Raw genomic sequence first — 17,270 nt, forward strand, 5'->3', positions numbered from 1 at the left:
TGGGAGACAAATTTGTCTTCAGTAATCTTTGCACTTCTGTTATGCTGAGGAACTTTACATGCAAATTAATTGGTTTGAGTCAAATAAAATCTATAAGGTTTTTGGCTTGACATCAAACAAAGTAAACCGGAATATTCTTCAAGCTTCTAAAATCTGCATGACTTATAGTGACTGCATCTCTCTGCAATATAACATTCATATGCATTGCTTTTTGGGTTGTGTGTTTTGTTTTTTGTCGTTTGTTCAATCATTTTTGTTTTAACAGAAGAACCAGTATGTTGGAAATGAAGGTAACATAAAGAATAAAAAGACACGTTTTAGGATAAATTCATCTTAAATCGCGCATTCTTCAATTCTTGCCCTTGCGTTATTTTATTTTGAAGTTACAACGCAAATTTCCTTTTTCTTGCTTTTGGAGTTTTTATGCAAGACTGAGCAGGAGCAAACGTCAGCCCTTGAGCCCACTTGTGCATTTTAGGAAGACACCACCCCACGAATGTTTCTGCAAGCACTGAAGAGGGAAAGAATGAGAATCTCAAACTATCTGATTGTTTATTGGTTTTCTTTGGACTGCAGCAAAATCACTGACTTCTTATGCATGTAAATCGATACAGGTTTTATAACTCTGAAACAGTCTAAGCTTTAGGGTGTAGGAGAGCAGTTAATGTCTCGGGAGGTACTGTCTCTAAAAAATGGGTCTTTGCCTGAACACTGTGATCAGAAATCCTCCCAGTTAGTGCACAGCTCCACTCCTTCTGCAGAATAAAGAGCACATGTAGCATGTTGGAGAGGAAGGTTAACCTGCAAGGCAATACAGCAATGTAAAATAAAAACTAAAGATTAATCACAAAACATAAAATTAATGGTATTAACGTGATCATGTCATACTTTGGGAATAAGTGGAGGGGTCAGCTTTCTTTTGCAAAGTCCATCCCAGTTGAATCCATCAAACCACCTGAAAATTAACAGTATAATAATCTGTAACAGTGTTTCCAGAGTTCAGAATCTTTAAATAAATTTGTTCTCACTTGTGCTTCTGAATGGCCTTGGCCTTGTTTCTCTGACTGGCCAATCTCTCTAAAGGTTTGCCCCTGGGTGATGGAAAGCAAAACAAAAATACAACAAACTTTGAATAAATTATCTTGCTTCCTGCCCTCAAGTAAGTGGGGAAAAGATGAAGAAACGCTAAAATTCATCACAATATAGTGACTGGTTTTGGTTTTTCTAGCCTTATTGGGTCATACTTATACCTGCAAAGATTCTTTATGAGATCGCAGGCATCTTTGCAGAATGATTTTGGAAATTCGATTTCATCGATGCCATGAACAGTTGCAGTAAGAATCTTCAACGAATCAGAGCCATCAAAGGGGAGCCTGGAGAAAAAAACACAATTAAGTCAGGAACCTTCAATCTACAGTGTCTTGCAAAAGTATGCATGCCCCTTTGAACCTTTCCACATTTTGCCCTGTTACAACCACAAATTTCTGTGTTTTTTATTTGGATTTCATGTGACAGAAAAACAAAAAAGTGGTGCAAAATAATAACGGGAAACAGAGTCAATACATGGTTATTGATATTTGTGTTCAGTCCTGAGTCAATGCTTTCCAGAACTATATTTTGCTGTAAATACAACTTGAGGTATGCTTACCAGCTTTGCACAACCTGCCTTGCTTGATAAATGTTACTACATTTCTTTGCTTTATTTCTTCTTTGCAAAATAGTCCAGGCTCAGTCAGAATGGATAGAGAATTTCCATGAACAATTTTCAAATCCACGGATTCCTAATTTGATTGAGGCTTGGACTCTGACTAGGACATTGTAACACATTAATATTTTCTCATATACACCACCCCATTGTGGTGACTGAATGTTTATTATCATCGTCCTCCTGGAGGGTGAACCCCAACCACAGTCCCAAATCTTTTTTAGCCTACAACAGTTTTTTAGCATTGCCCTCTTAAGCTATTAGGTTTCCCCCAAAGAGAAGCATCCTCACGGCATGATGCAGCCCTTGACCAGGCCAGAGGAGATCCATGCTTTCATCTCACTTTAGGTGGATGACCAAGTCTTTGTAGACCTATAGTTGTTCAATACCATTCCTGTTTTTGGATAACTAATAATGAAACAGTTTTAAAACCAACCCCTCATTTAATCTTCTCCACAATTTAATCACTGACCTGTCTGCTGTGTTCATAGGCCCATGTTCTCTAACATACCTCAGAGGTGGACTTCATTTACTAATTGTAAAGTTCCACCAGATTTTATTTTCAGTTCTTCAGAGTAAAGGAGTTGAATATATATACATAACCAGAAGTTTAAATGTTTCTTTGTAAAATCATGTAAAAGGATGTATTCTTTACATTCCACTTTCCACCAACAAAGCACATTGTAGTTTGTGGTTGCATTCTGACCAAATGTGAAAAACTCTATTGACAAGCATACTCCATATTACTTTACTTTAACAACAGTTAAACATAGCATGACTTCTCCAACATTAATAGCTTACCTACCGCTGAGAAGTTCAAACATAAAAACACCCAGTGACCAAAGATCTGCGTATGTACTGTGGCCTTTGCTCAGGATGACTTCAGGTGCCATGTAGCCCAATGTACCGCAGAAAGTCCATGTCTTCTTACCCACCTCAACTCTCCTCAGACATCTCGAGCCAATCTATAGTAGACATCCTTACAATCAGCATCACCCACCCATAAAATTCAGCAGACAAAACATGGAGCTTGAATCAGTTTGTCGTTACCAGTTTGCCATAACCCTGCTCGTCTAGAACAACGTTTTCAGGCTTGACATCTCTATAGACGACTCCTCGACAGTGAAGAAAACTCAGCGCTTCGACAACACAAGCTGTGTAGAACTTGGCACTGCTGTCATCTAAATATCCTCTGAAAAATAATGGAGAAGTTCTCAAGTTAAGGAAATAAAAGTCAAGTCAATCTTTTTATAAAATATCTTCAAAACTAGTGTCATTGACCAAAGCCGCATACATTAAATATAGCAACAAAAGAACTGATGAAGCACAAGTCAAAAACCTTAAAAATATTTAAAATCATTCCAGAACTGTAGAGCAAAGCAAACAGCAGACTACAAAACAAACAAAAAAGTCACCTGACTGTCAGGTTAATGTACTTCAACATACTTACTTCTCTTTGAGTAGACAAGATAAATTCCCACCCAGACAAGCTTCTGTCAAATTATAAAGATGCTCAGCATCTCTGAACGTTTTGTATAGTCTGTAATCAGAGTATAGAAAATTGTTAAAACTTCCCTGCAAAGTAGCCTTTCCCCATGAATGTTTTCCCATTGTTTCATATTACAACCACTTTAATTGACTTGTATTTAACGTATTTAAATTGGGTTTTATGTGATAGACAACCACAAGCAGTGCATAACTGTGAACCTGAAGGAAAACACTTTGTAAAAACACCTTTTACAGTTTTTTATGATCTGTGGGTCTTTGTGGTTTGTTTGTCACTTGGCTTTATATTTGAATTATACTGTGTTGTTTATTTTTGTAAATAAAAAGAGTGTTCAGTCCTTTGTATTGAGATTCTTACTTTCTTTCTGTGTTCTAGCCTTAAGCGTTTGGTTTAGTTAGATCCCTTTGCTTCCTGTTTAGTGTCCTTGGTGTTTATTTATGTTAATTTGTCACTTCTCTCTGCTTCTCTCTGCTTCTCAGTTTTGCGGCTCTGCATTCTCCTGATTAATCTCACTTGGTTCTCTTTTCACTGAATCACCTCCATTTGTTGCATTCCCTCCTTGTCAGATCCTCCCATCTATGCCAGTTTTCCAATGCTCCTGTTTCTTCATTGTTCCTTTTGTGGGTCCTCCAGCTCCCTTCGTGCTTGTTTCTTATTTTGTAAGTTTTACTATAATAAATTATCATCCTCATCAATATGAGTCAGCCTTTTTCCTGTCTGTTCTTGAGTCCAATCCCACATCTCATGACAGTCTTTTTGGGGGTATGTAACTGGCAGATTTGCACATTTAGGCCCATTTTTATTTTATATATATATATATATATATATATATATTTTTTTTTTTTTTTTTTTCCTTTACAAAAAAGCTCAACCTCAGTTAATTGCAGGAAGAGTCTGTGAACAGCAGTTTTAAAGTTCTCTAACAGGTTTAGGTTGGATCTTTGACTGGGATATTCTGACATATATGTATGCCCTGATTTAAACTATACCACTACAGCTCTGACTCTATATATGAGGTCGTTGTCCTATTGAACAAGCCTGTCTTAAGTGTTTTGCAGCCTCTGACAGGTTTTCTCCCAGGATTTCCATGTATTTAGCTTCATCCATCCTCTCATCAACTCTAACTTTCCTGTTCTTGCTGAAGAAAAGCACCCCTACAGCATGATGCTGCCACAGCCATGTTTTAATTTGGATTTGGATGGCGTTTTCAGGGCAATGTGAAGTGTTACTTTGCTGCCACATGTTTTTGCATGTAAGCTGAAAAGCTCAGTAGTGGTCTGATCTGACCAGAGGACTTGTTATACATATTTCATAAGGTTTGTGGCAAACAGCAAACAAAACCTCTTTTAGTTTTTTTTTCAACAATGGCTACCTTATAGCTACTCTTCCATGAATACCAGATTTTTAGATTGCACTACTACAAGTTGTCCTTTGGTTAGATCCTCCCACCTGAAATGTGGATCTCAGCAGTTCCTCCAGAGTTATCATGCGCCACTTGGCTGTTTCTCTTCTTGTACTGCCTGTCAGTTTAAGTGAATGGTCATGTCTTGGTAGGTTTGCAGTTGCCCCATAATCTTTTCACTTTCAGATGATTGAAAAAAGCACCTGAGATGTGTAAAGCTCAGGATATTAACATAACTAATCCTGCTTTACATAACCCCACACCTTTGTTCCTGACCTGTCTGCTGTGTTCATTGGTCTTCATGATGCCTCTTGTTTACTATTGTTCTGTAACAAATATTTGAGGCCTTCATAGAACAAACTATTGGAACTGAGATTAAGTTACACATATGTGGACTTTATTTACTGATCAAGTGACGTTTGGGGGGAAGTGGTTGTACTAGATTTGTTTAGTGGTGTCAGAGTTAAGGGGGCTGAATACAAATGAACTCCAATTTTTATGAATAAAAAAGTTTGAAAACCACCTTTTTGTATGTTTTCGTAATTATGTGCAATTTTGTGTTGGTCTATCCCAAAACATCCCAATAAACTGAGGTTTATGGTTGTACTGTGAAAAAGTGTGAAAAGGTTTAAAGGGTTTAAATACTTTTGGAAGACACTGTAAATTGTTGCTGAATGAGAGATACCTGACAATGAATGGACAACGGGCCTCCATCAGGATGCTGCGCTCTCTCAGAATGTGCTCACGCTGACCACTGTTGAGAATCAGTTTCTTCTTGAGGACCCTCATGGCAAAAACACATCTGATGTTGCCCTTTAGTTGCACCTGAAAGCAATGAGAAAAAATCAACACATAGTGGTGTGGAAACAAGGAATATCAATGAGGCTGGAGTCCCGGGATCCATGTGATTATGAGTGAGTTGCTGTAAGATCAACCCTTTACCAAGTCTACGTGACTAAACTCCCCAACTCCCAGAGTACGAATAATCTGGAAATCGCTTATGGTGTAAGATGCCAGACAGGCAGGATCCTCCTTATGTCTGAGGAGGAAAACACAGACAAAGTGATATTTCCTGTTTTTTATGGACGTAGAATAAGATGGTGCTGCATTGCTCCTCACTCGACTTTTGATTCATTGCTCTGCTGCAACTCTGGAGGGCTGTCAGATCCTAAACCTTCGATTACATCTCTGAAGGTCCTAAAACACAAACAGTGAATGTTCTTCATTATTCTGGATAAAAATAGTCACAGTAGGTATACAACTCATACGAGCATAGAAACTGAAGTTAATACAGTCAAAATGCACTTTATTTTGTGAGTCCAGATAGTCAGCTTACCTTCTGTCTATTACCAGACATGTCACTTCTCCAACAGCCATCACATTTACAGGCCGAATGGCTTCTCTGAAGGCAGAAAGAATGAAAGAAAATCATAAGACTTCCATTACTAACCTTAATTATATTTAGGTTCAAAAGTTGAGGCACCAGCAGGAATGTCTAATTAATCTTTAGGGTTTTATGATTTTTAAGATTAGAATTTATTCTGGATGTTCCACACAGGCTCAAAATGATCCGGAGGACCTCAAATATAAGCAGAATATCTGTAAACAAGAGATTTTGAATGTTCCAGGATGTTTTTAAATTTGACAAGGCCAGGCCTTTTTCTTATTAGTTATCAATGCTGATAGCTACTGGAAGTTTGTCTTTGCCGGGATAAAATTCTTTGTTTGACAGCATTCACTGGATTGACCAATACTCAAAACAGTAGAAAAGTAAAAGAAAGAAAACAGTAGACTCACACTAATATTCACACTAATATTGGAAACTTGTCTGGAGAAAGGTTTTATGGTCAGATGAAACAAAGATTGGTCATGTGTCAAGAAAAGTGTTTGGAGAAGTCAATGTGGGGCTCACAAACCTAATAACACAGTACCAACTACAAAGCATGGTAATGGTAGCATCATGCTGTGGGACTGGTTTCCTGCCAGTGGTATTGGTGCTTAGCAAAAAGGGGATGGAATAAAGGAAAAGCTAGACACCTGGGCACAACTGAATGTTCCAACGGGACAATTATCCCAAATAAATAAAATCTTAGCATTGAGTTTCTGGAATGGCGCAGTTTTTAACCCTATTAAAATTTGTGAACAATTCTTTAAGATAAAGAGGTTTAAAGCAACAAATGAACTTTACTAATTCTGCCAAGAGGAGTGGTGAAATATATCCAGTCAAAATTATTCCAGGTGCTATTTGTTAACAAAACAAATCTTGATTACATATCACAAGTGTTGGGAGGTGATGGAAACACTTTTCAGAGAGTTCAGAGATCCATATGGATGTGATATCATCATCTAGTGGTGCATATTTGTTGGCTGTGGATACATGATATAAGTGTCCTGGTCCACCACATCACAAATGTGTTCTACTGGAATCAGATGTTGCCATTGTCAAGTTCACACCAAGAAAATGTCCCCCACACATTACACCACAACTAGCAGCCTGCACCCTTGATACAAGGCAGGATGGATCCATGCTTTCATCTTGTTTAAACCCAATTCTGCTCCAACCATCTGAGTGCTGCAGCTGAAATTGAGATTCAACAGACCAGGCAACATTTTTCCAACCTCTTATTATCCAGTCTGTCCATTCTCCTCAGAGCTCTGAATTGAACAAGGCATTTTTGTCCACATGGTGAAAATGTAAAGACAATACTTTCTCTTTTTTAAACAGTCAGTCATTTTCTACCGCTTATTCCATAGTGGGTCACGGGGAAGCTGGTGCCTATCTCCAGCAGTCTATGGGCGAGAGGTAGGGTACACCCTGGACAGGTCGCCAGTCCATTGCAGGGCAACACACATACAACCATGCACACACTCATTCATACACCTAAGGGCAATTTAGAGTTACCAATTAACCTAACAGGCATGTCTTTGGACTGTGGGAGGAAGCTGGAGGACCCAGTGAGAAGATGCAAACTCCATGCAGAAAGACCCCTGGATGGGAATTGAACCCAGGACCTTCTTGCTGCAAGGCAACAGTGCTACCAACTGCGCCACCGTGCAGCCCCTTTTTTAAACATTCTCTGTAAATCTGAAAGACAGTTGTGCATGAAAATTCGAGTGGATCAGCAGTTTCTCGAAATCTGGGTGTAGTGATGGACTCAGACCTGAACCTTCAGAGGCACATAAAGACAGTAACAAGGTCGGCCTTCTATCACCTAAAGAACATCTCCAGGATTAAAGGACTAATGTCTCAGCAGGACCTTGAAAAACTAGTTTATGTGTTCATCTTTAGTAGAATTGATTACTGCAACAGTGTCTTCACAGGTCTGCTAAAAAGTTGATTGGACAGCTGCAGTTGATCCAGAACGCTGCTGCCCACGTCCTCACTAGAACTAAGAAAGTGGAGCACATCACCCCGGTTCTAAAGTCCTTACACTGGCTCCCTGTAGCTCAGAGAATAGACTTTAAAATACTTGTTAGTCTATAAATCACTGAATGGCTCAGCACCAAAATACATTACAGACTTGTTGTCAGTGTATCAAGACCTCTCAGATCTTCTAGCTCAAATCTACTCTGCATACCCAGAACCAGAACCAAACATAAAGAAGCAGCTTTTAGTAACTGTGAAAGCGCTGAAATCCTAAATTACTTTAAATCAAGTTTAAAACTTATTTATTTAAAGTGGCCTTTCACTCTGCTATCTAAACATTATTAGTAAAGTTTTCAGTCCATCACTCCTTTCATTTTTTTATCAATCATTGTATGATTAATTTTTCATTTTTTATCTTTTTTATTATCATCTTATCATTTTAATCATTAATTTTTATTCTCTTTAATTATTTGTGTTCGTAATCCTTTAATTACCTTTATGCCACTGTAATATACTTTTCCTATTATGTCTCTTTCTCTTTTTTTCATGTACAGCACTTTAAATTGTCTTTCTACTGAAATGTGCTGTATAAAGAAAAATTGCCTTGCCTTGCCTTATGTATATACTGACATCTGTCATGGTTAATAAAATACCACTGTGTTGTTCTTACCCCCAAAGAGCTTTTTCTCCAAACCACTGTCTCTCATTGAGCTCAGCCAAAACTATCTGCTCCTGACGGCCTGGCTTCTTCTCTGTCACACTCACCTAAAGAGAAAATGGTGATGAAGACTGCAGAAAATGGGCATAGTCTATTATCCCCATCATAAAATTATTACTATAGCTGCTCTGACATTTGGACTCAGTCTAAATCTATTTCTCTGAAAGTCTCTCTTGATCTGAGAAGCTGTTAGAGGGCATTTTACTTTACCTGGCCTTTGCAAATGATATAAAAGGTGTCTCCAATGGCTCCCTGTTGAAAGATGTAATCACCATCTGTGTAATTTGCCTATAGTAAAACAAAAGTAAAAATAAAGAAAAGAAAAGAAAATGTGATGTCCTTGAGGCAATAGCTGCACCTGCATTTTCACAGATGTGACACAAAGAAAGCACAAAATTGAAAATATTACTGGATTTTGTTAAAGAAACCAATTTGTACCTCTTCCACATGATCAAACAATTTCCTGATGACATCGTCTGGTAACGACTGAAGGAAGGGAATGCTGCACACAGACACAAAGAAGACACAATAACAAGTTTTAAAAAAATAAGATTTTACTTTAATAAAAAAAGTCCCAAAATATACCTGTCTCACAAAATAACAATAGAGATCCAGGAAGAATAAAAAAGGAGCAGACAATATTTAGTGTATCAGTCTGATGTTCACCTTCTCAGCAGCTCCACTGAATGAGAAAGGCGGCTGAGGCAACATTGTGTGAGCACACACTGGTAGCTCTTGCGGTCTATTGTCCACAGCTTGCTGTCTGTTTGTGCTGCAGATCAAAACACAAAGGCAAGAGGAAATGATAAAGTTTGTGTAAGTGACACAAAAGATCGGATATAAACACTACAGAAAGAAACAAAGACCCACATACTGCCTGCAGTGGTTGTGGCTGAGGAGCTGAGATTCATCCGTTCACTCAGACAGTTTAGGTCAAGGCTGCATTAAAAATGTCTGCCTTTTTTTTCCCTCACAGATGACACTGAAGATAAATCTAATCTAATTCCCTCTACCATAAATACCCTCTTTCTTTATGATAGAGTTTGAAAGTGGTGTAAATTAATAATGACCCATATTGATTGGTTCTCGGAAGCTTCCTGCAAACGGAAGTAGATGTCCTCGAGACACTCTAATTACATCCAGTATCTAATGAGATGGTGCATCCCTGATATCTTAATTTCCCCGTTCTAATATTCTCTGTCTGCTCCTAATTTATCACCATGTGACATCTTCTTTATCTCTACTGTTTTTCATTTCAAAGCTTTGCAGATATTCATACCTCCTGAACTTGTTCACATTTTGCAACAATGTAGCTACAAACTGCAATGTATTTTATTTTGTATGGGTTTTGTATGATAAACAAATACAGATTGGCGCAGAATTGTGAAGAGGAGGGTAAAATATATGTGAATTTTAAAATGTCTTACAAGTAAATATCTGAAAAGAGAGAAATTAGGTTCTGTTCAGGCCCCTTTAATCTGATGCTCCTACATAAAATAGTAAATAAAGTCCACATCTGTGTAATTTTAACTCAATATAAACCCAGTTGTTCTCTGAAGGCCTTACAGGACTATTAGAGAACATTAGTGAGCAAGCAGTATCATGAAGACCAAGGAACACACTAAAGCTGTGAAGAAATTTAAAGCAGGGATAGGATATAAAACAATATACCAAGCTTTAAACATCTCATAGAGCTCTGTTCAATCAAGACATGCATTCCCAACCTACGCTGACTGGCTGGGCAAGGAGAGGAGAGTCTTAATTAAAGAAGCAACCAAGAAGTTTTGTAACTCTAGAGGGGCTGCAGAACTCTGTAGCTCAGGCAGGGGAATATGTTGAGGATGAAACCATTGCTTTGCATTTTTTCAAAAATGACAGAGACATAAGAAGCCTGGTTTGCCAGAAACAAGGTATGGAACAAAACAGGAATAAGGTGCTCTGATCAGATGAGACTAAAGCTTCTCGCTCTGGAAAATATCGGTAACTAACTTCTCTATATAGCATGCCTGAAATGCTGCAAAAGGACACGTAAATAAAACAAAGATGGGTTAGGGCCCCTCCCCAAGGTTAAGCCTTTGGCCTGAATGCAGAAAACTAACACCGCACATCACCCTGAACAGACCATCCTCACTATGAAACATAGTGGGGGCAGCATCATGCAGTGGGGATGCTTTTCTTCAGCAGGAAAAAGGAAGCTGTTCAAACTTGAAAGAAGAATGGATAAAGCTAAATACACATTAATACCTAATGAAAACCTGCTATAGTCTGCAGAAAAGTTCAGACAGGGGGAAAAATTCACACCCTGCCAGTGCAAAACCCCAAACATACCACCAAGTCGCCCAGTCAAAGTCCAAACATAATTGAGAATCCGTGGCAAGAGTAAAAAAGTGATGCTCACCGATGGTGTTTATATATTGAAATAAGCTTATTATTTCTCCAGATGAGCAAAGCCGGTAGAGACATACACTAAAACAACTTACAGCTGCAATTTACAGAGAAAGGTTGGCTCCACAAGGCATTGACCAAGTGAGGTTGAATATGAATGCAGGCCACAGGCAACATTATTAAATGTGTGTGTGTGTGTGTGTGTGTGTGTACTTGTACTTGCTGCTGAATGAGAACCATTTTTCGGGTTTTACCAGCAAAGTGAGGACATTTTTTGAAAGTGATGACATTTTCCTGGTCCTCACTAAATGCTTTTCTTCAGTTAGGGTGGGTTTAGAGTCAGGATGACATCCCCCTAGGACTAAGATGTAAATTGTATTTTTTGTTATGGTTAGGTATGCACTGCTAATTGTTAGGGTCAGGATTAGGCTGTAGAAATGAAAGTTACTGAACAGATATAAAGATAGCAAAAAATTGATGTGTGTGTGTGTGTGTGTGTGTGTGTGTGTGTGTGTGTGTGTGTGTGTGTGTGTGTGTGTGTGTGTGTGTGTGTGATTATTTGTCCTGTGTCTCTATGACAGACAGGCGGAGTGTACAATGCCTCTCTGTATATTTCACAATTCTACAATACTTTGTGTCTATCACAGAAAATCTCATGAAGACACATTGTTTGTGGTAATAATGTGACGAAATGTAAAAAAAGTTAATACTTTTAGATGTCATAGTATACCTGTATGCCTTCCTGGGATCACCTGCTCCCATATCACTACACCAAAGCCTCGCTGACAGCATCAAACGCCAAGAGAAACTATTTTCAGGTCAGGAAGGAGATAAGCATGGTGAGCCCTGAGCGAATCCAAAGGGAAGGGATGACAATAATGGGCAGGGAACAAAGGAGGACAGGCTGTCACTGCGAGCTGGGTATTGTTACCAGAGAGCAGACAGATAGCGGAGAGTGGTAAATTGGAATGGCTGGCTGCTCTCAAGATAAAGAAAGCAGCTGGAAGAGAGAATTAGAAGCTCAGTGATGGCAAATAAAGTAATATTTTTCTCATTTACACTGATCCTTGCCGTGTTTACAGCCTGTTTACCCACAGCTAATTTATGTTTATTTGTGAAACCAGGCTAGATATCCATGGTGACAGCTGAAAAGGTTTTCCCACAGGGCTATGAAATCGGATGGGACGAAGAAATGAAAGGGAATTGCTCACATTTTTTAAAACATGGGTGTTAAGGATGTTGTGAGAGCACATTATTTGTACATGATCTGACTGATGTAGGCTTGCAGTGAAAAGACTGCTAGCTTATGCAGCAAAGCAGTACATGTTTGAAATTCCCCACATCCCTGAGAAAAAAACATGAGCATCTGCAGTGGTGTCTATGATCTCAAAAGGATCTTTGATTTTAAATTCCACAGACGTCCTCTGTCTCACACCACACCAGAACTCTGCATGCTTGTGATCTTCACAATAATTTTTTATATTCCATCCAAATCAAAACAAATCAAAATAAGACCCCATCAGGTCTCCGTATGGCATTGTTCGAGCAATAAATGTATTTAATTTTAAAACTGAGATGTCAACACAATGCTTACCTGAGACAGAGTAGCTGTAGGTGCAATTGTAGAGAAGCGCCACCTCTCCAAACATGTCCTGTGGCTCAAAAGTGAGCACTTTCTGTCCATCTTTTGTCACATCCAGTCTTCCTTCTGCCAACAAAATAAACATATTAAAAATATTCCCAACATTTGAACTTTTCCACATTTTGTCATGTTACAAACACACGAGAAAGTTTATCTTTAAGAATTTTTATGAAGGACCAACATAAAGTGGTCCATTATTATGAAGTGGGTTGTGCATTTACAGGTCCTTCTCAAAATATTAGCATATTGTGATAAAGTTCATTATTTTCCATAATGTCATGATGAAAATTTAACATTCATATATTTTAGATTCATTGCACACTAACTGAAATATTTCAGGTTTTTTATTGTCTTAATACGGATGATTTTGGCATACAGTTCATGAAAACCCAAAATTCCTATCTCACAAAATTAGCATATTATTAAAAGGGTCTCTAAACGAGCTATGAACCTAATCATCTGAATCAACGAGTTAACTCTAAACACCTGCAAAAGATTCCTGAGGCCTTTAAAACTCCCAGCCTGGTTCATCACTCAAAACCCCAAACATGGGTAAGACTGCCGACCTGACTGCTGTCCAGAAGGCCACTATTGACACACTCAAGCAAGAGGGTAAGACACAGAAAGAAATTTCTGAACGAATAGGCTGTTCCCAGAGTGCTGTATCAAGGCACCTCAGTGGGAAGTCTGTGGGAAGGAAAAAGTGTGGCAGAAAACGCTGCACAACGAGAAGAGGTGACCGGACCCTGAAGAAGATTGTGGAGAAGGGCCGATTCCAGACCTTGGGGGACCTGCGGAAGCAGTGGACTGAGTCTGGAGTAGAAACATCCAGAGCCACCGTGCACAGGCGTGTGCAGAAAATGGGCTACAGGTGCCGCATTCCCCAGGTCAAGCCACTTTTGAACCAGAAACAGCGGCAGAAGCGCCTGACCTGGGCTACAGAGAAGCAGCACTGGACTGTTGCTCAGTGGTCCAAAGTACTTTTTTCGGATGAAAGCAAATTCTGCATGTCATTCGGAAATCAAGGTGCCAGAGTCTGGAGGAAGACTGGGGAGAAGGAAATGCCAAAATGCCAGAAGTCCAGTGTCAAGTACCCACAGTCAATGATGGTCTGGGGTGCCGTGTCAGCTGCTGGTGTTGGTCCACTGTGTTTTACCAAGGGCAGGGTCAATGCAGCTAGCTATCAGGAGATTTTGGAGCACTTCATGCTTCCATCTGCTGAAAAGCTTTATGGAGATGAAGATTTCATTTTTCAGCACGACCTGGCACCTGCTCACAGTGCCAAAACCACTGGTAAATGGTTTACTGACCATGGTATCACTGTGCTCAATTGGCCTGCCAACTCTCCTGACCTGAACCCCATAGAGAATCTGTGGGATATTGTGAAGAGAACGTTGAGAGACTCAAGACCCAACACTCTGGATGAGCTAAAGGCCGCTATCGAAGCATCCTGGGCCTCCATAAGACCTCAGCAGTGCCACAGGCTGATTGCCTCCATGCCACGACGCATTGAAGCAGTCATTTCTGCAAAAGGATTCCCGACCAAGTATTGAGTGCATAACTGTACATGATTATTTGAAGGTTGACGTTTTTTGTATTAAAATCATTTTTCTTTTATTGGTCGGATGAAATATGCTAATTTTGTGAGATAGGAATTTTGGGTTTTCATGAGCTGTATGCCAAAAGCATCCGTATTAAGATAATAAAAGACCTGAAATATTTCAGTTAGTGTGCAATGAATCTAAAATATATGAATGTTAAATTTTCATCATGACATTATGGAAAATAATGAACTTTATCACAATATGCTAATATTTTGAGAAGGACCTGTATATTCCGCCCTCCTGAGTCACTACGTTGTAGAAACATTATTTGTTGTAATTATGGCAGTAAGCAAGTCTTTCGGGGTATGTCTCTACCAGTGTTGTACATCCAGATTCTAAAATATATGCAACTCAAGCTCAATCCCATTGGATGTAGAGCATCTGTGAACATCAGTTTTCTTGTCTTATCCCAGATTCTCAATTGGATTTAGCTCTGGACTTTGACAAGGTGATTGTAACGCATGAATATGCTTTGATGCTTCGATTTCTAAAGTCATTGTCCTGCTAGAAGGTGAACATCTGACCCACTGTCAAGCCTTTTGCAGCCTTTAACAGATTTTGTGTCTGGGACTGTCCTGAATATAACTCCATCCAATTTCCCATCAACTCTGACCAGCTTCCATGTCGCCGCTGAAGAAAACCATCCCACAGCATGATGCTGGCACCAAACCATGCATTATAGAGGGGATGGTGTGTTCTGAGTGACGAGCATTGTTTGCCTGTAGGCTAAAAAGTTTATTTTTGGTCTCCTCTGACCTGAACATCTTTTTCCCCATGTTTGCTGTGCCACCCTCCATGGCTTTTTGCAAACTGCAAAAACGATTATGGGTTTAAACCACTGAGATTAGCTAACCTACCGATTATCTCACAAATTACTAAAGAAAGGCAATTGTTCATGCTGGATTTTAATTAGGTAAATCAATGCAATCTACACTTTTCACAATTGTATGTGTAAAAAATGTTTTACAAAACTATCCTTTTCTTGAACTTTCCAATTATGTGCCACTTTGTGTTGGCCTGTCGCATGGAAATACATTGAAAATTGTGACTGTGATGTGACAAAATGTGAAAGAGCTTTAAGGGCTACACCTTATTTATGAACAGTCAAATAAATACTTGCTGTGTGCTTTTGTGTTGAATAACCTATTGCCTTCAGGTGGGAGAGGTGCAACATAGACTCAGCACATGGTGTAAATGACTAGAATAATAGCAGGAAGCTGATCATTTCCAATAGCTGCCACCTTACAAATGTAGGCTCCTCTTCAAGGAACTGCAATGAATAATTTTTTATGCTGACTCCTTCAATTGTTGTGAACATTTCAACTCAGAACAACAGTATGGCTGCATATCATTTTATCACAGGTCTGTGTCAGTCTCGTATTTGTGCTTTAGAGCGATATTCGATCTAGTCCAGTCAAATCAAAAGCCTGAGTGAGAATCATTAAGAGAATGCAAATTTAAAATGATAAGAATTTGATCACTTCTGGGAGTACTAGAGCACCTGTAATATCAGCTGTCCTGATAAATAACTTGAATTATGATGAATGTTGTTGATCCTAAGAAGAAAATTACCTACCTTCTAAAACAAAAGCCTGATCCCCGGAGGTCCCCTCCTGGATGACAAAGCAGCCCTGATTGATGGTGGTTCGGTGCATGCATGCAGTGATGGCCTTGATTTCTTCTTCATCATGGTTCTTAAACAAGTCATTTTTCAAAAATGCTGCCTGAATCAGCCTTCGAGATCTGAGGACATTAAGATATGACACAGATGTCACATGGTTGCACATTAATCACCTTGAATACGGTCTGGTGGAGGCTTGGAGAAGGTCTGACAATGATACTTGTTGATTAGCAGTCAATGAGAGTGAGAGTTTTCAGAGCTGGTGTGAATTGAGGGAACAGTGCGTGCTCTTACTCCTGGCTTTTGTCACAGCTTCTGTGTGAAAGCACTGTGAAAGTCATTGGGTCTGGATTGAAGGGCTCTGAAATGACTGTCTGCCTTTTTGCACTCTGGTTGTCCTCAATTTGAGCTGCACAAGCTACAGGAGAAGAAAAAAAAGATTCAACATGTCAGAAATCTAGGTCAGGATTAAAGCTTGTGGCACTTGTTGGTCCTCATCAATTTCTGTATACCTGCAACGGCTGTAGAGGGTCCAGGGAGGGACAGGGCAGTCCTGTAGCGATCAAGTTCTTCTTGAAGTCTGCGGATGAGTTCGTCCTTTGTGTCCAACTCCAGCTCTAACTCATCTATTAGTGTGTCCCTCTGACGGAGCTCCTCAATCTTTAGCTGCAGTGCAAACTGGAGGTCCCGAAGTGTACCCATTACCTGCATATATCTAGACAGACAGACCGACAGACAGACAGAGAGGGAGAGAGAGAGAGAGAGAGATAGATAGATAGATAGATAGATAGATAGATAGATAGATAGATAGATAGATAGATAGATAGATAGATAGATAGATAGATAGATAGATAGATAGATAGATAGATAGATAGATAGATAGATAGATAGATAGATAGATAGATAGATAGATAGATAGATAGATAGATAGATAGATAGATAGATAGATAGATAGATAGATAGATAGATAGATAGATAGATAGATAGATAGATAGATAGATGCTTATGCATTTGTGTTTTCTATCCTCATAATTCACCCAACAATACAAAAGACTAAAAGCAACAACAAACCGAATTGCAATGACTATACAAGTACATGACAAAAAAATAACAAAATGCAATGAAGTTATTTCACATAAAAGATTTCTAACCAAACACACAATCAGATCTCTTACCTCGTGGACCCTGAATATCGTTGCAGGAGGGTTATCTCACTTGTCTCCACCAGGTCTGTGCATGTCTGACAGCGGGCAGTCCATGCGACAGGTGTACATCCCTTCTGTAAGCGCCTAACTGAAGGATGCTCCTCTCTCCTGCTG

General features: G+C 39.2%; 1 protein-coding gene across 3 annotated transcripts; it reads right to left on the reverse strand.

Annotated features, from left to right (window-relative positions):
* Nucleotides 1–538: 538 nt before the first annotated feature.
* Nucleotides 539–17,270, reverse strand: prkg1l (protein kinase cGMP-dependent 1, like). Of its 3 annotated transcripts, none has more exons than XM_047381957.1 (20): nt 17,127–17,269; nt 16,464–16,666; nt 16,246–16,369; nt 15,907–16,073; nt 12,679–12,792; nt 9,366–9,471; nt 9,138–9,201; nt 8,910–8,987; nt 8,652–8,746; nt 5,951–6,016; nt 5,734–5,811; nt 5,557–5,653; nt 5,300–5,439; nt 3,156–3,245; nt 2,756–2,897; nt 2,507–2,670; nt 1,251–1,373; nt 1,029–1,091; nt 889–955; nt 539–755 (listed from the first exon to the last, which is right to left on the reverse strand). In XM_047381957.1, exons 2-20 carry the CDS (start codon nt 16,660–16,662, stop codon nt 636–638), a joined length of 2,097 nt encoding a protein of 698 aa, XP_047237913.1. In that variant the 5' UTR covers nt 16,663–16,666; nt 17,127–17,269; the 3' UTR covers nt 539–635. The 3 variants fall into 3 exon arrangements, with proteins under 3 accessions (XP_047237913.1, XP_047237914.1, XP_047237915.1); XM_047381958.1 differs by having other exon boundaries at nt 539–801; XM_047381959.1 differs by lacking the exons at nt 2,507–2,670; nt 2,756–2,897; nt 3,156–3,245 and having other exon boundaries at nt 17,127–17,270.

This window comes from Girardinichthys multiradiatus, chromosome 12 (assembly GCF_021462225.1).
Source record: "Girardinichthys multiradiatus isolate DD_20200921_A chromosome 12, DD_fGirMul_XY1, whole genome shotgun sequence".
NCBI classification, from domain to species: domain Eukaryota; kingdom Metazoa; phylum Chordata; class Actinopteri; order Cyprinodontiformes; family Goodeidae; genus Girardinichthys; species Girardinichthys multiradiatus.